The following is an 18307-nucleotide window of genomic DNA, read 5'->3' as shown; positions in this document are numbered from 1 at the left end:
GCAGCTGGGTGTCTTATCGTCGACCTGCCTTGTATCTTCCGATGATACGCCATGCGGCTCTAAAAGCGAACCCTTTTTTTTTTGTGTCGGATTGTAACCTCTGACCCGATGCACTGGTTGCAGAGTAAACAATTAGACTTTACCATCCGGCTACATCCGGGAATCCTGCCGCCAGCAAAACCGAGCGAGGAACTAAAAATGTGCACACGCACATGGATTCTGCATGCAAGCAGCAAGACCCTAGTCAAGCAGAAGAGAAATATACCCACCGCAATCCATGGCTCTGGACAGGGCAAAACGTGCTTTGTTTGTCATCGAGACAAAGGACTATTGAGCTGCATGCAAGGAACAGGTAGCGAGCTTAGCGAATGCGTTTCAGCTCCCCAGCTAACCTCAAAGAGAATCCCAATTCCAAGTTCTTCTGAATTAACACTCCCAGCTAGCCCCCTGATCTTCCAACCTCAAACAACACGGAAGCTCGCTACCCAACTCTACCCCTTTGACACCAACCTCAAACACCAAACACGCCCTTCTCCTCATCCCACGCATAATGCACCTACAAACTCAAACTCGATAAACACCTTTCCTTTAGTCTAGCTTTCTTTATTCCTCCAACCTTCGAGAATCAGGCTTTCGGCTCTTCGAACAAAATCGGGTTCTACGCCCGAGCGCTAACAAACCTTATGTCCCGGCGGGAAACCCTTGCACTGCAGTCTGCACGCTTTTCTTTTGTGTTTGTTGCTAATGAGCGGAATTCCCGCGGGCGTCGGCCATCTCCTACCCACCCACTTACCAAGTATGTAAGAAATTGTGCATGTACTTTTATCTAAGCGGAAGCACTTTCCCCACCGAGGCCGGCCGGTCCAATTCTATTCCTCTCCCTAAATTTTAGGTCGATGTGGAGATGAAACCTGGAGATTATCATGATTCGAATATCTCACCTTCGGTATGGAGATGACGACTCGGGAGGGATCCAGTTCGGGTTGGTTTGATCCTGGCCCTAATTCTGACTCTGGATCTGGATCTGGAGGCAAGGGGGTGATTGATGACTCGAGTAGCAATAGGTTGCCGTTGCGGCGCCTCGAGGCGAGTAAATCACCTTGACTCCATTCAATTCAGTTATGCTGGTGGGGTCTTCGAGAGCCTTGGCGGATGACTCGATTTGATGCTGGACCTGACTCGGATTTTCAGATCTGAATTATTCTGGTGCCATGACTCGAGCTACGACTGTAGGAACTTGTGCAGTGAGGTCTCGATGCGACGCAGTGTGTCCTGCTCTGCCCTGACGAAGAGGTAAGTGTTTGTGGCGTGTGGAAAAGAACCTCTTTTCAGCGCAGTAACTCTAGCCCTTCTTCCCACTGGTCTTTTTCTTTCCCTGGCTGGTTTTTAGGTTGCATGCTCGGAGTGTCTCGGCCGTGCTATTGAGGGCGGACCCTGGGTGGTGTGAACTGGTCCGGGGATTCCCGTATCCGTTCTATTGTAGCTGCAGTGGGCTGGCCTTGGTCCGTTCTGCATCTGCCATGGTCCGCTCGGGTATCTTATCTATCTCCTGAGTCATGTCCCAGGACCTGTTTTCTGGTTACCGGGATGAAATATGGCTACAGCTATTTGTCACAATAACCGGTCCTGGGACCTTGAGCATGATCGCAACGCTGGACGTGCTCCTCGACGACCAACAAACACGGATGTCCTCCTTGGAGATTTCGCCTGGGCCTTCTTGTTCCAAGCACAAACTTTCCATGGACGAAGTGTGTGTTGCTTACAGACGCCTAAACCACAGACCTTACTGACTAGAGCCACCTAACTTAGGCACTAGCGGATCCTCGATCCCTACTAGAAATGCCACGTGGGCGACATGAGTGCGCGGTGGCACCTGCTTGCTAGTCATGTCACAAGACTCGAGACTCTCCTTGCTCGTGCATTGAGTTCAATAGCTTATGTACATTGACTTTGAATCATATCTGGGTGGAAGGATCGATAGAAGTGCCACTCGTCCCGATCAGACCATGGGACTGAACTGAGACATTCGTTTTCTGCTTGGTGAAGGTTTCGGGGGATACGAAGCAGAGGAAGAAGAAAATAGCAATTAGTGGTTTGTAAGCTCATGTGCTTGGTTGGGCTATGTTTGTTTTGTCGTGAAGTTGTGGCTGCAACCTCAATCTCTACGGCAGCGACAGGAACAGCTTCTTCAGCTTGGGGTAGTTGGGGGTGCCCAATCCAGTAGTGGGGTCCCATCTGTGGCGGTTACAGTGTTAGCAAGCCCCCTCATGATCTGTGTCCGATAGAGTGGTTTCTGTCTCGTGGACTTACCCGGGGATAGCGCTAAAGCCGTAGGTACCACATCCGGCGTTGGTGCCGTTGGTGATATCATTCAGGGCTTCCGGGTGCTCATAGAGAACGGGGTTGATGAAGCCCACGGGGCCCTTTCCGACCGCGAGACGCTCCTCATTGATCTGGGAGAGAAGGATAACAAATTAGCTCTGTTCGGGTCTGGAACACCGGTGGTGGCGTTGTCTTCCCCCCTGATGGGCTGTGCGGGACCTCTATCATGGTCTAGAACTCACCAGCGTCAGCACGGAGGCAAACAGTGGCGACGCCAAGCTCGCCCCGTAGAAATGGTACAGCTCCTCGCCCATGTAGGCGCGGAAGTTGGCGCCGTTGGCCGCGACGTCCGGGTACGCGCGCCCGATGCGGTTGTATAGGCCCTTGGTCGTGTTGAAGTCGACCTCCAGCTCTGAGTAGTACGGGTAGGTCAGGTGGGCGCGCTTGAAGTAGGTCGCGACCGCCTTCTTCTGGTACTCGGGCTGCGGGAAGTAGTTGGAGAAGCCGCCCGAGGAGCTGAAGTTGCTGGCCGTGCCGCCCAGGTTCACGTGCATCACGCTCTCCCTGTCCTCGTAGGTCTGGTCCGCGTAGAGCATCGTGCCGCCCACCGAGGTCACGTAGGGGCAGTTGGACGGGTACTGCGGGTTGAAGATCTTCGCCTCCGGCCCCAGGCACCCGTTCGCGTTGCCGCCGTCCCCGGCGAAGGAGGCCACGCCGTAGTCGCCGGAGGCGAAGAGGATCGAGTGCCCTTGCAGGCCGAGCTTCAGGAACTCGTTGCATTGGCGCTTGGTGTATGCGACCGGGAGGTCTTTCTCGGCCTGCCCGTAGGATGCCGAGATGACATTTGTGGGCTTGTAGACGCCGCACTGCAGCTTGCCTGGGGTACTGTTAGGGCTTTTTCTTTTTCTGGTGAAAACATGGCATCGGGAGCGTACCTTTGTATCCTCCAGCGTTGTGGTCCGGATAGACGGGGTCGATGTCTGGGTCATTGCCTTTCTCCCCGTATGCGCTGTAGGTGCAGTAGGACTGGAAGAGTTAGCTAGAGTCACAAAAGGGGCTGGATTACACATACGCCATCCAAAGCATCCAAGAACGTGTTGAACAGGTTGGTAGTCGCAACTTCACGCGGCTCGTAGTACTGGTCGTCAACCTGATACAGGGTGACTTGCTGTGGGTAGATCAAGGCGTAGCTATAGACTGCTTTAGTTCCGTGCATCCTGAACCAGTTCAAGCTACTTACGCCATGTCAATGTCAATGTTCGATTCACCGGTGTTCCAGGAGCTGTCAGTCGGGACAGAGTAGTTGGCTCCATCGATGAGCGCTGGAATGGGATATGTGCCCTGGGGAACCCAGGGAGCATAGGCTTCGTAGAAGAGATCGAGGTCGGCCTTGGCAAAGTAGTCGCCCTGCTCATACAACCCCAGGGTGTTGCCCTTCGTCGCCTTCGTCGCGTCGGGGATTTTGTACAAGGCCTTGATGCACGTCGGAGTCATGTTGGATCCGCAGCCTTGCAGCTCAGTCGGCAGTAGTTTGGCTTTGCTGGAGATGATCGCGTCGCCAGTGACAGCCTTCAGGTTGGAAGCATGACCGAGCTGCGACGCACGCTTGACCTTCTTGCTTTTCTTGACCACTGGGGTGAGCTTGACGCCGGGCGTGATGTAATCAATGTGATGCTGGATGTGTTCGGGAACATGGTAACTAAAGACAGATCAGCCATTGGTGTGCCTCCCGCGAGTGTCATACACACCTGTCACATCCAACTCTGATGCTCGCACTGCCGGCGCTCTCGTGCTCATGAAACTTGGTCTTCAAGAGGTTTTCGGCTTCGTGCGCGTAGGCATCGAAAGCAAGCCAGCCCTTGTTATCGGAGTGCACAACTCGAGAATGATCAATGCCAGCGGAGGCGAGCCATTCTCTCACTGCCTCGACAGCTTCCTCGGAGGGACTGAACATGTCATGGACCTGGTCCGCTGTCCAGTACTGGCCATAACGAGCAGACTCCGGATGAGATACTTCCATGAGGTAATCGTAACCCTTCTCCAGATTGCTCTGGGCCAACCCAATGCGCATTGGCAGGACAGCATGGCTGTCGACGCGGGCCCTCTTTACCCAGTCCGAAGAGTCTCGGCCACGCTTTTCATGTAGGACATGCTTGACTGTCGCGGGAAGGGCATTGGTCAAAGCCGCAACGGCCAGAGCCACCGTAAGCTGGCGAACAAGCATCGTGAAGTCTGGTCAACGCGCTCTGGAAAAGAGCTGGCCGAAATCGAGCCGTTCAACGCGACTTTAAATAAGATGGCAGAAGCCCCTCACGAGCAGTGGACCCCTTGCAGGCATGGCAAGTAGGTACCATGCGAGATTTGATTGCGACATGAAAGCCCACACCGCCGGCAGACGAACCACGATGGGTTTGTTGATTGGTTGGTGACGGTGTCGGATAGGCTGTGGTGCTTTGATGAACAAACGTAGAAGCGGTGACATCCAAGCATCCTTGCGTGATCCTGGGCAAACGTCTAATGGGGTAAACAAATTTGGCAAGGTGATACGCCGCTTATCTGCCCGTTGCACAGGACGATTGGACTGTTGACATTTCTAGCCTCGGTTAGCAATCTTGTTATCTGCAGCTAAGCTTCCGGGGCCGGTGTCATTCGCTGCTGCAACCGGAGTATGGCCGGAGAACCGACTGCCACAAGGCGGGAGGACGATAAGAGACCGCATTATTGGGCAAGCCGTAAATTAGCTGCATGGCTGGTATGATTGCAGACCAAGTTTATCGTCGCGAGTGCGTGATGAGCTGCACAGAAGAAGGCGGATGCTTCGTGGATCGATACCCCAGACACGCATTGCCGTGATGCCGTGGGATGTGACAAGCTGGGAAACCAATTGTCCATCGTAAACTCAATCTCAGGAACGGTCGCTTATATGTTAAAGGGCGAGACTGGCTCTATTTCAGTCACGGAATCAGTTTTGCGGACTCTGAACATAACGTTTATGAACTCAGAGGGGTAACTCTACTCGAAATTCCGCGCAAGAAAGGGCTTCTTGCCCTGGCTTCATGTCAATGCCTGGACTTCCAATGAATCGTCAATTCAAGATGCGCAAGCAATGCATCCTGGCATAACAGAAGATGTGAGGAGTAAGAAGGTGAAGTGATGGAGTGTTGTTTGCATTGTAGACAAATCAGACACATCAGACAAACAGGTCACACTGACCTCCTCCACTTCCCCTGACCCTTCCGTCTTTCATCTCTCCAAGAACAGCATTCTATTACTTTTACTCTTCTCTGGCTGAAGCTTGCATCATTGCTAAACTTGGCGACTTGGCTATCGAGAGAGTGATACTGCTTATGATATTCCAAGTTTCTTATGATTCCATTTATTCGACAGCCAAAACACCCGAAAGGGTTGATGATCAATCTGAGCATGCGAGCACGGCGACCAAGGACAATGGAGAGATGCTCAGGAGAAGCTCTGATCGCAAAGCGGGGTAGACATCGGCTAATTGCACCATTCAACCTATTGGTGCGTTATCTTGAAGCGGGGACGGGGAGCTGCTGCAGGGTTACATCAGCTAATCAACAGGCATAGAGACAGTACAACGACGTGCAGAGATGCTGAAGAATCTCATGACATCATCCTCCCAAATTATCCGATGTGGTCTCTGGACATGCTCGACTATCGTCTGAGTCGATGTAAACCTAGGCTGTTCACTTCAAGATCGTTGGTAGCACATGCATGAGGAACATCTGTTTGGGCCGTTCATGTTCCCGGGACACAAATGTCGCGCATTCCGGTGTTTTGCGATGCGGGGATCATGGACCAGGGCACTTCATTTCCCCGCTTGACAACAGGCACAATCACGTTCTCCACGAATAGCACTCGACAACCCTGCGGGCAATATGGAGATGGCACCAAGACCGGAGAATGAGTGAAAATGGGTCAATCATGCGATCTGGTGATTGACATGGGTGTATGCGGGCGAAACCTATGAGCTTTCGGGGCGAAGAGATCATCATAAAAGGCCAACATCCTCAACGATACCCATGGACTCCTTCCATGTCTATTCTCCATCGTACAAGTAAGGTCAGAATGTATCTTCGACGAGTGCTCGGCCTGCTCCTTGCTGCAGGACCCCTGATCGCCAACGCAATCTCATCCGAACCTCTCTCTACGTCAGGGCGATGGATCGTTGACTCCGACGGCAATAATGTTACCTACGCCGGGGTGAACTGGCCTGGTGCAGCAGAGGCCATGCTGCCGGAAGGGCTGCAGTACCAGTCTATCGAATACATCGTCGGTAAGATCAAGAGTCTGGGCATGAACGTCATCCGCCTTACCTTCGCCATTGAGATGATCGACGACATTTACGAGAACGGCGCAGATGTCCCAATCAAGACATCTCTAATCAATGCCCTGGGAGAGACAAATGGCACAACTGTGTACAACGACATCATTAGCAATAATCCTCAGTTCAATGACGAAACTACTAGATTGCAGGTGAGTAATGACTCAGACTGACTGCAGCAGTGAGCACTAACAACCGAAGGTCTACGACGCTGTCGCCAACGAATGCTATAAACAAGGTATTTACGTGCACCTCGACAACCACATCTCCAAGGCCATGTGGTGCTGCAGCACCACGGACGGCAACAGCTGGTTCGGAGACACCTACTTCAACGTAGCGAATTGGCATCGTGCGTGGACCTACATGGCGACCCACGTAAGTCTCTTCCTTGTCTTCCCAGCCTCATCCTCACTGACAAGAAGCACAGGTCAAATCCCTTCCAGCGGTCAAGAGTGTAGGCATGCGGAACGAGCTCCGCACTCCGGCCGACAACGCGACCTTGACCAGCACCTCCTACAACTGGGAGAACTGGTACACCAACATGGTGGAGAACGCGAAGCAAGTGCACAGCGCCAACTCGGATCTCCTGATCTTCTTCTCTGGCCTCAACTTTGACGTGACCCTGTCGCCGATTCCCACCGCGTCCGATCTGGGGAGCGGCACCGTCTTCCTGAAGACGGACTTCGATTTCGCCGACAAGATCGTCCTCGAGCTGCACAACTACGACTCTTCGACCTCGAGCTGCAGCAGTTTGTCGTCGAGCTTGCTGAGCGACGGCTTCAATGCGTTGGAGACGGATAACGCGAGTATCAAGAATGTCCTACCCGTCGTCCTGACCGAGTTCGGCTACGCGCAGGACGATACCACGTACACCGGGGTGTATGCTTCGTGCCTCGCGGAATGGATCCCCAGTGTGCACGCAGGGTGGATGGTCTGGGTTTTGGCTGGTAGCTACTACATCCGAGAAGGAACTCAGGATTATGATGAGACATGGGGTGAGTTGTCCCGCGTCGCAGTGTTGAAGCGCCCTAGCTAATTATTTATAGGGCTTCTCGATCACACCTGGTCGGACTGGCGCTCATCTGAAGCGATCGAGAACGGCATCGCTCCGATGGTGGAAGCCAGTCTGGGCTAGAAACAGTGAGGACTTCTTTGACATTTGGGCCAGTGGCCATCAAACCACCGATTGTATCGAACGGTAGTGTCTTCAGAGTTGTACTAGTGTCGCAGTTTCATCAACTCTATAGTCTGATCAACAGTTCTTTTACTATAGCCTCTTCAACTTTCATGCATTCTTCTGTAAATTACTGGTCAGGCTTCTTTACGCTCGGGAAGAAGATCTTCAGGTTCTGATTGTGATTGTAGGCAAGCCACCGAGGTGATCAGCTACACCGAATTTAGGATGGAATGGACATTCCGGTTCGTACCTTGCAGCGATAATTCACAATACATCCAACTCATCGCACCACCCTCCTAGGGCCAACCAAGTTCATCAAAATCGTACATCATTGACCACTCCAAACGAGTCAGTATCCCTCGATCCAATCCCTCCAAACAAACCTCTCTGATGACCAAGCCCAAGACGCAGCATCTCCAATCCAAAACCCAAACACCCAGCCTCCAACCTACGACACGCGAGTAATCACAAACTCGATCCCGAACTTCACCCCCTCCATCCACGCGACATCCTCCGCCTCCATCCCCCACTCCTCCAACTCGACCTCCCTCACCACGACCTCCCACCGCGTCCCCGTCTCCGCCTGCACCGCCCCCCACATCTTCACAAAAGACTCCCGATTCTGGTAGAACGTCACCCCCCACGGCCTGACATACTCGACGGGCTGCTGCCGCCCCTGCTGGAACCCGACGACCGTGGTCCCGGGCCTCGAGAGCGCGACGATCCGCTTGCAGGCCGCCTGCTGGCCCGCCAGGCTGAACAGATGCAGGAACTGCGCCGCGATCACCAGATCGACGTTCCCCTGCACGGGGGCCAGCGCCGCGTCCGGCATGGTGTGGAAATCCCCCTCGATGAACCGCGCCTGCATGCGATCGGTGTCCTTGAAGAGCTCGTACCCCAGCTGCCAGAGGCGCGGCTCGCGGTCGACGGCGACCATGCGCGTGGTCGGGACGCCGTGGGCGGCCAGCAGGCGCAGATCCTGGCCTAGTCCTGTGCCGAGGTCGAGGATTACGGAGGATTCGGAGGTGGATTGGCCGCGCGCCTGGGCGACGAGGCTGTCGAATTCGGGGAACCCGGCTAGCCCCGGTAGGAGGAAGATCCACATCCCGATGCAGGGGTAGTTGCCTAGCGGCCAGGCGCGGTTGCGCTTTGATGGTCAGTTTGGTTGGGAGGGGTGATTGGTGCGAGAGGAGAGGGGAGAGGGAGAGTGGCGTACGATGCTGTGGAGGTGGGTGGGGAGTTCCTCGTCGGGGATCTCGCTCCAGTTGTTGTAGACGAACCGGGTCGAGGGTTTGAGTCTAGCGCCATAGTCGGGGCGGTACCAGACTGAGGGGTTGGCTGCGGACAGGGTTGAAGCCATGATGGTAGCAGAGATGTGATGGTGGTGTTGATGGTGGTGCAGGATAGGATGGAGGTAGTGGAGAGGGAGGAGGGAGTTGTTTAATTTGGCCGAGGCCGACCTCAGCTTTTGTACGGGATAGCTACATAAGCCATCGCTGCGAGAGGAGAATGGCTTTGATGTGAATGATGTGAGCTGACGCTTTTTATGAATGCATTCACTGGGAGCAGGGTTCGTCATCAGCGCCCGGATGGCAGTCATGGGAACAAAGAACGCGAGCCGCCGAACCGTAACCGATGCTAATCCTCGTATCCGGCGGGCTAGCCCGAGCTGACGGCGTGTATGCCGCCGACAGTTCCGCCAGCGCTCATTCGCAAGTGTGATAAGAGGGGCAGGATTACACGGTTCTTGGACGTTCAGCCCCGTTACTAGTAGGTAGCTGGTGGTGTGGATATGCTCATCCGCTTATCCTCTGATCTGACCTCGCGCGTGCGGGACAACAAACGGTCGATGAGAGCAGACTGAGCATCATTTAAAGCTGTCTGATCTTTCAACCGTGCTTTGCCACAGTTCGTCTGGAACATGGCGCTTGAGCAATCAGACTTTGGACCGACTCACATGCCCTCTGTGGTACAGTACCTGATCAGCTCGAGCACAAGCGCCGGCCATCCAGGAACCCAAGAACAGCCGTTGGGTGTCAGAGCGAAAGATACACGAGACATCAGTGCTTTAATAGATGGCTAAATGGCTGGAATTCTGTGGACAAGAGCTCAGATCCCTGGGTTTGTCAGGCCTTGTCGATTAGTGTTTGTGGCTCTGACATGGATGCTACTATGGGATAACGCCGGTAGGTTACACATTGTTGCCCGTCTCAAAGGCTGTAATTCAGGAACCGTATGACTCTCGATGAAGCCACTTTTTGTTAGCGTTTTGCTGGAAACGTTCCATGCTATGAATTTAATGAGGTAGAATCAGCTCTGGGGGTATGTTGCTTCCCTGGTCGACTGCTGATATGCTAAGAAAAAATAAATGATCGATGGGAAACTTCTCATATCCGAGAACAAGCAAAGTACGGTAGAGGGAGTCTGGGGGTGAAGTGAGCTTCGTGAAAAGGGGAAACGAGGGTATGAATGTGACACAGCAGCATCCGAGCGGCAACAACCCGAAGGTCATTTAGTGCTGGGAGGAGTGCAGCTCTGTGATCTGTAAGGTGTTGACACTCGATTAGAATTAAGTTAGATATTTTTAATGTGAGAGCAGCTTGGCAAAAAGTATACCTCCTTATGGAGGAAGGGAAGAACGCAAAAAAGAAATCTCCCCGACTGGGAGTCGAACCCAGGTCTCCCGCGCTTGTTCCCGATTGGGATTGACAAGCGGAAATCATGACCGTTAGACCATCGAGGAATGGAGATGCGGTGGTTGGAGAACTTTCGCAACAGGACCAAAAACCAGTCGTCTCTCTCACAATAAACAATGTTGTTTCAAGATGTCTCAAGATGTCTCAAGAGGTTGTCTGCTTATACTCCGTAGGCATCTTTGAGTGGGAGTGTAAGTTACCGATAGACTCGAGGATGGGACTTTGGTATCATAAAGCCTAATTCGCCATTGTTGGGGTTACGATATGCCCAAACTCCTATAGCTAAAGTATTGAATCAAGATTGCATATCTGCTCTTGCAGAGGCATTAACCTACCCAATAAACCTAGAAGCAGTTAAGCCTGGGATAAGACTACCATTCCTGAGCGGCTGATTCGTGCTAGAAGGTCAACAATCGTTCCCATAACCCATTTCGTTCGAGAGATCCCAGTCATGAAGACACTCTTTAGACTTAGTCCATAGTCATCCAAGCCATATTCCCTATATTGTGGCCACATCACAAGTCCTTGATGGTCTGTAATTCAGCTAACCCGGGAGTGTAATTCCAGCCGGTGGCAATGGTTTGGACCAAAAGAGCGGCGGAATATGATACGGTTCCACTGGCGAGTTCGTTCAACCCCGAATAAGCTTAACACGGCGGGTTTCTGCATGAGGCAAGGATACAACGCCATTTATTGATCAGGGCTGCTCGTCCCCAGTCCCCAACCGAACCATTCCTCAAAGCCAAGAGAACCCCCTATGCAAAGCACGGCTCGAGGCCTCTCAAGACCTGCGAACCCCTGGCCTACTGTCTGGCCACATGTGACCTGTCCGCCGCGCAGTCATTTTATTTGGACCAATGCGGTATATGAGTGACGAACGGCAGGGATCTATCGGTTTAATGCAGTGGGAGGCAATATTCTCGTCAAACATTACCTTTCAATTGAAGTCTGATTGTCAGCTCGTCATTTCGATCAACAGGCACCATCCACCTCGCCTGCGACGATCGAGCCTTCCTGTATGGACCCTGACCTGCATTCAACGCAACACCATCAATGGAATCGATCACATTAGCCCCTGAACCTCCCAAAAGGGTGAATGGTGAACAGTCCTCTTTGGACATGAGTCGATTGTGCGAGAAGTAGAGGCATGAAAGAAAAAAGGAAAAGGTATATAAACCCCCAGACCACCCGGCCATTCTCTCTCAATCATCCCAACAGCATTTCATACTCTCTCCAGTCTCCTCCTCTTTCCACCATCTAAAACAGACAACTTCCAAGCTTCAAGCTTATTCAACCTCTACCACCTTCAAGATGCAGCCTACCGTTCTCCTCATGGGCCTTTTCGCCGCCTTCGCTGTCGCCGCTCCCACTGCCCCCGGCTCTAGCACTGACGTTGCCTACAACTCCAACTCCGGCAACACCCAGGACAACAGCAACGAGGTCGAGCAGACCCAGACCCTCCCTATCAGCGTCGCCCACGACGGTATCTTGAACAACAACGACATCGTCAAGAACGTCGACGTGACTGCCCTCAATGACGTCGCGAACGACCTCACCGCCGTAAGTGCAATCGCCCATCGCTCCGCGAACCCTTCGTGCAGAGAGTAAAATTGCATCCGTACTGATACATCCCGAATAGGCTGTCGGCGTTCTGGGATCCGCCTCTGCTTAAGGCAGCGATCATTGACTCCGGTCAGAGCCCCGGCCTTCGAGCCTTTTGTGAAGGAGACTGGCAATGGTGGGAAGGAGTGAAGGCGGATTTGGCTTGAATCGTCTTGTACTTAGACATTTTCTCTTCTGAGGTTGATAATAATTTAATCGAGACGTGTTTATACACCTGAATCAGGCGGTCATTACCTGCAAAACGGAGTCGACGTGTAGAGAGATGCTCTGGGGCTCGGATTCTTATCCGAAACCCGCACAACCAGGGTCTAATCGCGTAGCCATAGATCCATGATCCCAGGGTGCGCCCTCGCTGTGCGCAAGGTAGGAATACGTCACTTGCAGCGAAGCGTTCATCAAGAGATCCTTGATCGCGCTCAACCAAAATAACCAAGTAGACCGCATAACATTCTGGCTGTGGTGACTCGAATAGCATCGCAATGTGAAATATACCTGGAAGTATCTGGTGTAGGCGTAAGTGGAGCTACTAGTACTAGATCAGAAGCAGCACTTTCATGATCGCAAGCTACATAGTGCACGCAGAAGGAATGAGTGAGCTGTATATGTATACATATATATCTCAGTGTATTTCTACATGCTGTACTGTGTACGATATATATGACTATTGTTTGCAGCGACCAGAACCGTGATCAAGAACTGCCAGGACACGGCACAAGGTCAATATTACCTGTAATTAGATTAAGCCCGTCATTGAACACGCCACTCGAAACCAAAACATCGAACATAGCAGCAAGCTACCCCGCACATCTTCATTTAAGACTCAAAGGCATGAAGTCTTTCCCGCCAATCTTGGCACTAGGATGCTGTCACCCGCATCGCGCAATTGGGCGTGGCTGGGCACCTATAGTATCATGCCAGCGGTCTGCCGATGAATTTCGGTACGTATCCGTTGCAGTATTATCTCAGGAATAGCACTGTGCTGCATTCGAGACAGAGGTTTAGCCATGCGATGCAGGATCTGTAGGATGGGTCGGGGCAGTTGGGTAACACGATCGAATCCTGTAATTCTTAGGATATGTTCTATGAGGATGATAATTGAATGACAGGTCTCGGTATTTCTCCCGGGTTGATGCTTACGCTAATATTTAGCATACGGGCCACGATTGGGGACAGAAGATCCGGTAATGGAAAATGTACATCATGCACACTCTAATAATTACAAAACTCTCATCTATAACTCTATCGAAAAGTCGAAAATAAACACCGGCCACAGTACAGTCCGACGGTAGCCCAATCCCACCCCGTACCCGCAAAACGTCAACCTAGAAAGCTACTGCTCCCCTAATCATAGCCATAGCACAAATAACCACCCTGGGTGTTCATGACCGTGCCGATCGTGACATTCGGCTTGATCTCGAACGAGGACAGCGCGTAATGCAGCGTCGCATTCTGCCACCCGCCGGCCGGCTCAACGTTGGCCGTGTGGTTCAGCGTCGGCCCACTGATATCGTACATGCGGTTGACGGGGTCTGCCTTCTGCCACGCCCACCACACCTTGTCGATGTAGGCGTGGTGCATGAAGAAGACCGGGTCGCCGGGGGAGGACTTGATGTCGGCCATCTACAGTACCACGCCTATTAGCAAGAATCCTCACTCTTGAATAAATGCACAACAAATGAATTGACGTGAAGGGGAAAGAACATACCACACCACCGATATTCGTATGCACCCCCTTGTGCGGGATGTTGGAGACGCAGTCCCACCACGGCGAGTAGGTGGTGTACGCGTTACACGCGTTCAGCGCGGTGCTATTGGCGTTGGCGATGGCGGCCTCGTTGTCCCACGCGCGCCGCAGGCAGTAATCCGTGTCTTCATCACCAGGGCCGATGTGCAGGGTCATGTTGGCGAAGCGGCCGTCGGTCACGCAGGAGCCCGATCCAGTGCCGTTGCCTCCGAAGGCGTTGGGGCCCCACATCGTGGATTGGAACATGTTGCCGCTGTCGGCGTCGAGTTGTTCGTTCCAGTAGCTGTTTTGCCATGTTAGCAGAGTGCTTTAGCGGGGGCATGTTAAGAGTTTTAGGGGGGGGCATGGGGGGCAGCGTACGGAATCGACCCGGTGTAGCCGCACTCGTCACGGAGGAGGGTCTCGTAGATGTGCATGTAGTATCGGTGCCAGGGGAGGAACTGGCCCACGTGGTGGATGATGTCCGCGTAGGCGGTGTTGGTCATGCCGCGGTGCAGCGCCTGCAGGTCGCTGAATCGGCTGGTGGTCGCGCTGAGGCCGGACTGCGCGGGCTTGTCCATCAGGCACTGCAGGGAGTCAAGGAAGTGGCTCTGCTCCTGGGTGGTCAGGTGCCGCCATTCCTTGCGGATGGTCATCTTTTCCTTGGTGCAGCCGTCGGTGAAATAGGAGGGGATGTACTCCGTCGTGGACTCGCGCTTCTGCGCCGACGCGGGAACGGCGGCGGCGGCGGCACTGGCTGCCAGAGCCAGTGCGGCGGCGAGAATTGAATACTTCATGGTGAAGTCAGATTGGAAGAGAAGTTCAACGAGCGACGATTAACGAATGAATGCGAAGAAGAGAAAGGCTAAGAAAGAAAACGAGGGGAGAGTGGTCTGCGGGGAGAAGAATGCCAGTGGTTCTGGCTCCTAGCTAGCCTTTATACAGCCATCTCTCGAGGTCCTTCGTATCCCACCGATACACATACTCTCATGTCTGTGGCGGGAACGCTTGACAGCGCCTTGTGGGGAGTGAATCCGACTCTCGGTGTACAATGCCTATATTCGGCATCGTCTGTGGGTGAGTGATAAATCCACTGTTCAAGATCCCGCGTGAACTGGGCCCGCAGTTATCGGTACCATCGGTATACGGAGCTCAATCGACTCGTCACGTCCGAGTTTATACTAATGCGATTCTGTGGAACGCTAACGGGGTCTGCTCTTCACTGTGACTAGAGATGTATACTATAGTAGATCTAGTGACAGAACTTGTGCCAGAGTAATCCCAGTTGGCTGACCGATCTGCTGGAAGATCTCTGTACAGTACACGGGTATGAGTCTCAACAACCCGATACATTTAAGATGATCACGTTCATAGGTTTCGATGCGCATACTCACACAAATCTACTCTATACGAAGACTTCAATCTATTGATAGTTAAAATTTGTCCACTCTGGTCAAAGTTTCCGCATGAGACGCGGCGGACAGGTCTTGGCGCTAGGGCTGTAGCGAAAGACGCGCGTCCCGAGCCGACAGGCCAGAACGCCGCTGAAGCTCGACCCTGACAGCAGGGAAAGAGCGCTAATGCGAACACATCCCCATAGGGCTTTGCGACGGCGGTTAGAGATCAATATTAGTTCGGTTTGGCTAATGATTTCGAGAACCTTCACCGCAGGCGTGAGCAAAGGAGGACTAGAGCCATGGGCTTTGGAAGGGAATAAGAACTGCTGGCGGGACAATGTTAATGACAATATTGGGATGATCTTGGATTATAAACTCTTCGCGGAGAGTGTATGTATCTAAGCCTCACACATGGCTGGCTAATAATGGACAGGAGGTGAATCCATCAATTATTACGGAGTATGGAATACGGAGTAGCTCAATCCAAGATCTGACCTGGAACCCGGCTACAGCCGATACAGTTTAGCGTGGATGATTGAGATAAGATGCAGCCGATCCCTGCCTTTTTCACAATCGGCTCCCACGTCAGCCACCTGGGAATTCTCTTCCCTTGGGACGCGCAGTCCATGAACAAGCACTGCAATCTCTGTGGCGATGAAATGCAATTAAAGTCAGGATCATCCCTTGATTCGAAGCCAAGCCCACGCAATCTGCGTCTTGGCTAGTGCTTGGCGTTAAAATGGTCCAAACCAGTTTAGCGTGCTGGATCGCAGTCTTATCTTGCCTTGCGTATAGCTTCATGGTCGTGGTTTGCCCTATCCGGTTGGGAGAGATTGGGTCAATCCACATGCCGCTGACTCAGATCCAGGCCGCTGAGTCAGATGCTCACTGGTTTTTGAATAGCAGTTAGAGTTATACATTTTGCCGTTGCCATGGCTCCTGCGGGATGGAGATCGGCTGTCAGAGGAGACGTCAACTCGCAAGCGGTTACAGTGGAGTCAACTATGACCAAGGCAGCGAGCGATTCTTGAGAAAACTACGCGTCTTGAGGTAACGAGTACGGGTTTTGATATGGTCTCTCACAACACTTTCATCGCAAACACGGATGCAGTTTGCCATTCCAAGAAAATTACACTGCACAGTCCCGACAGCCCTCTTCTGTTCCTTCGGACACACCTTCATGCCCCTGGTCAATCCATTTGAACTCTTCTTTCAGATGCAAATGAGCTCGCAGGTCCCCCGACCGGGCATGTCCCTCGAAGAACTCCGCCCTGGCTGCGCGACCACAGAGTTTACCGAGTTTTCCACTGGCTTCATCTGACGTGACCTCCTGGTAAGTAATGGTCCGCAAGAACTTGCCAACCCAGAGACCGCCAGTGTAGCGAGCAGCCTTTCTCGTGGGGAGTACATGGTTGGTTCCGATGCACTGATTAACCATAAATTAGTATCAAGCCATACCCGTCGCCTGGTCCACAATACAAAGGCACAGAGAAGCACTTACCTTATCACCATAGGACACGCATGTCCGCTCGCCCAAGAACAGCGCGCCATACGCCGTCATCTTCTCCAGCGCATCGCGCGGATGTCTCGTGAAGATCTGCACATGCTCACTGGCGATTTCGTCCGCCATCTTCCAGGCCTCGTCCATCGTATCCGCCACGATTGCCTCGCCCCAGTTCTCCCACGAGACGCCCGCCAGCGCCGCCGTGGGTAGCTCTTTCAATATCTGGTTGATGTATGCGATCGCCGTCCGGGCCACTTTCTCGGAGGTGGTCAGGATCACGCACGGCGAGTCGGGCCCGTGTTCCGCCTGCGACAGGATATCGGTCGCCACGGTGAACGGGTCCGCCGTCTCGTCGGTGACGATCAGGATCTCTGTCGGCCCCGCGAAGAGGTCGATGCCGATCTCGCCGAACAGCTGGCGCTTGGCCTCGGCGACGAAGGCGTTGCCGGGCCCCGCGATGAAGTCCACCTTGGGGATGGTCTCGGTGCCGATGGCCATAGCGGCTACCGCTTGCACCCCACCCAGGATGTAGATCTCGTCGGCGCCGGCGAGGTGCATGGCTGCTACCGTGCTGCTCGGGATCTTGCCGTTAATCGGGGGCGTGCAGCCGATCACTCGCTTGACTCCGGCCACCTTGGCCGTCAGGATTGTCATGTGTGCGGAGGCGAGAAGGGGGTATCGGCCGCCGGGAATGTATCTGCGGTCGATGCCAGCATGTCAGAGAGATGTAGTTTTGTCCCGTATGCGAGGAGACTCACGCGCCAACTGTCTGAATGGGGATGTTCTTCTGGCCTAGGAACACTCCCTGTACAGTCGACAATCAGCATACTCCACTGGTCAGCGTCAGGGGGGCAGTACCGGCTGCGTCTCGATCTCAAAATCCTGGATCGACTTGCGCTGTGCCTCGGCAAACTGCCGCACATTGGCCTGAACCTCCTTGATGTCGGCGATAGTCTGCTCCGGGACCTCCGCCATAATCGCCTGGATATCCTGCGAAGATAACCGGTAGGACGTAGGCGACCATCTGTCAAACTTCTCCGAGTACTTGCGGACAGCTGCATCGCCGTTCTCTCGGATGTCGTCGATCACTCCCTTGACGATGGCCGAGACGTCAACGGACGGAGCCGTCGACTTCGTGCTCTGCGGCGCCCGTTCTTTGAGATACGTAAAGCCCATGTTGTAGTTTTTTTTAACTAGCGTGCTGTGCCTGAGAGGTATTTCCAGTAACACTGTTGTGCTGGATACCACATCTTTATACCCCTCGCCACCTCCCGCGGCCCTCACGGCTTCGGAACAAAGTCCGAAGTAATCGACATCCCAAATTCACCGCAAACAATAGACTCGGCATTCTCTCCGATAGATATTTGTAGCCGGAATCGAAGTGGACAAAGTTAACTTGAGGGGGAGGGGGGAAAGTGCAGTACATACCTTAAAATACTGCCGATGTGGAGCCGAAAGGGAGAAGAAGCCCCCTTCGGGATGCCCCCTTCAAAACCCAACCAAACTCCCCCTCCAATCCG

The 18307-nt window shown here is 53.2% G+C and overlaps 6 protein-coding genes and 1 non-coding gene across 7 annotated transcripts; 2 read left to right on the top strand and 5 right to left on the bottom strand.

The window, feature by feature from the left end:
* Positions 1-1913: 1913 nt before the first annotated feature.
* Positions 1914-4546, bottom strand: BO82DRAFT_382399 (S53 family peptidase; the record flags this gene model as incomplete). Its single annotated transcript, XM_025637927.1, has 7 exons — positions 1914-2235; positions 2311-2453; positions 2565-3199; positions 3258-3348; positions 3395-3512; positions 3563-4021; positions 4071-4546. The coding sequence occupies 7 exons, from the start codon at positions 4544-4546 to the stop codon at positions 2163-2165; spliced, it is 1995 nt and encodes a 664-aa protein (XP_025493523.1). The 3' UTR covers positions 1914-2162.
* A 1832-nt stretch (positions 4547-6378) lies between these two features.
* Positions 6379-7897, top strand: BO82DRAFT_382398 (cellulase family protein; the record flags this gene model as incomplete). Its single annotated transcript, XM_025637926.1, has 5 exons — positions 6379-6394; positions 6428-6819; positions 6869-7042; positions 7095-7662; positions 7714-7897. The coding sequence occupies 5 exons, from the start codon at positions 6379-6381 to the stop codon at positions 7800-7802; spliced, it is 1239 nt and encodes a 412-aa protein (XP_025493522.1). The 3' UTR covers positions 7803-7897.
* A 113-nt stretch (positions 7898-8010) lies between these two features.
* On the bottom strand, positions 8011-9362 carry BO82DRAFT_390994 (class I SAM-dependent methyltransferase). The gene is made up of 2 exons (XM_025638547.1): positions 9061-9362; positions 8011-8991 (listed from the first exon to the last, which is right to left on the bottom strand). Exons 1-2 carry the CDS (start codon positions 9202-9204, stop codon positions 8293-8295), a joined length of 843 nt encoding a protein of 280 aa, XP_025493521.1. The 5' UTR covers positions 9205-9362; the 3' UTR covers positions 8011-8292.
* A 1135-nt stretch (positions 9363-10497) lies between these two features.
* Positions 10498-10587, bottom strand: BO82DRAFT_t117. Its single transcript has one exon. It is a non-coding gene; the product is annotated as a tRNA-Asp (tRNA).
* Positions 10588-11749: 1162 nt separating this feature from the next.
* BO82DRAFT_353018 (uncharacterized protein) lies at positions 11750-12382 on the top strand. The gene is made up of 2 exons (XM_025634854.1): positions 11750-12100; positions 12180-12382. The coding sequence occupies exons 1-2, from the start codon at positions 11852-11854 to the stop codon at positions 12210-12212; spliced, it is 282 nt and encodes a 93-aa protein (XP_025493520.1). The 5' UTR covers positions 11750-11851; the 3' UTR covers positions 12213-12382.
* Positions 12383-13504: 1122 nt separating this feature from the next.
* Positions 13505-14683, bottom strand: BO82DRAFT_411826 (tyrosinase family protein; the record flags this gene model as incomplete). The annotated part of the gene is made up of 3 exons (XM_025639810.1): positions 13505-13783; positions 13869-14190; positions 14268-14683. The coding sequence occupies 3 exons, from the start codon at positions 14681-14683 to the stop codon at positions 13505-13507; spliced, it is 1017 nt and encodes a 338-aa protein (XP_025493519.1).
* A 1477-nt stretch (positions 14684-16160) lies between these two features.
* On the bottom strand, positions 16161-17963 carry BO82DRAFT_363497 (histidinol dehydrogenase family protein; the record flags this gene model as incomplete). Its single annotated transcript, XM_025636905.1, has 5 exons — positions 16161-16285; positions 16460-16709; positions 16785-17484; positions 17546-17592; positions 17646-17963. The coding sequence occupies 5 exons, from the start codon at positions 17961-17963 to the stop codon at positions 16161-16163; spliced, it is 1440 nt and encodes a 479-aa protein (XP_025493518.1).
* Between the last annotated feature and the right edge of the window lie 344 nt (positions 17964-18307).

This window comes from Aspergillus uvarum, assembly GCF_003184745.1.
Source record: "Aspergillus uvarum CBS 121591 unplaced genomic scaffold BO82scaffold_17, whole genome shotgun sequence".
Taxonomy (NCBI): Eukaryota; Fungi; Ascomycota; class Eurotiomycetes; order Eurotiales; family Aspergillaceae; genus Aspergillus; species Aspergillus uvarum.
Note: the sequence above shows the minus strand (reverse complement) of the source record. Positions and strands in the feature narration are given on the sequence as shown.

What these genes read in the sequence shown, in the direction of transcription:
- BO82DRAFT_390994 (XM_025638547.1), bottom strand. Translation starts at nt 9,204, where the DNA reads ATGGCTTCAACCCTGTCCGCAGCCAACCCCTCAGTCTGGTACCGCCCC. An exon ending in CCACCCACCTCCACAGCATC is followed by an intron (nt 8,992 to 9,060) that starts GTACGCCACTCT and finishes TGACCATCAAAG; the next exon opens with CGCAACCGCGCCTGGCCGCT.
- BO82DRAFT_353018 (XM_025634854.1), top strand. Translation starts at nt 11,852, where the DNA reads ATGCAGCCTACCGTTCTCCTCATGGGCCTTTTCGCCGCCTTCGCTGTC. An exon ending in TCGCGAACGACCTCACCGCC is followed by an intron (nt 12,101 to 12,179) that starts GTAAGTGCAATC and finishes CATCCCGAATAG; the next exon opens with GCTGTCGGCGTTCTGGGATC.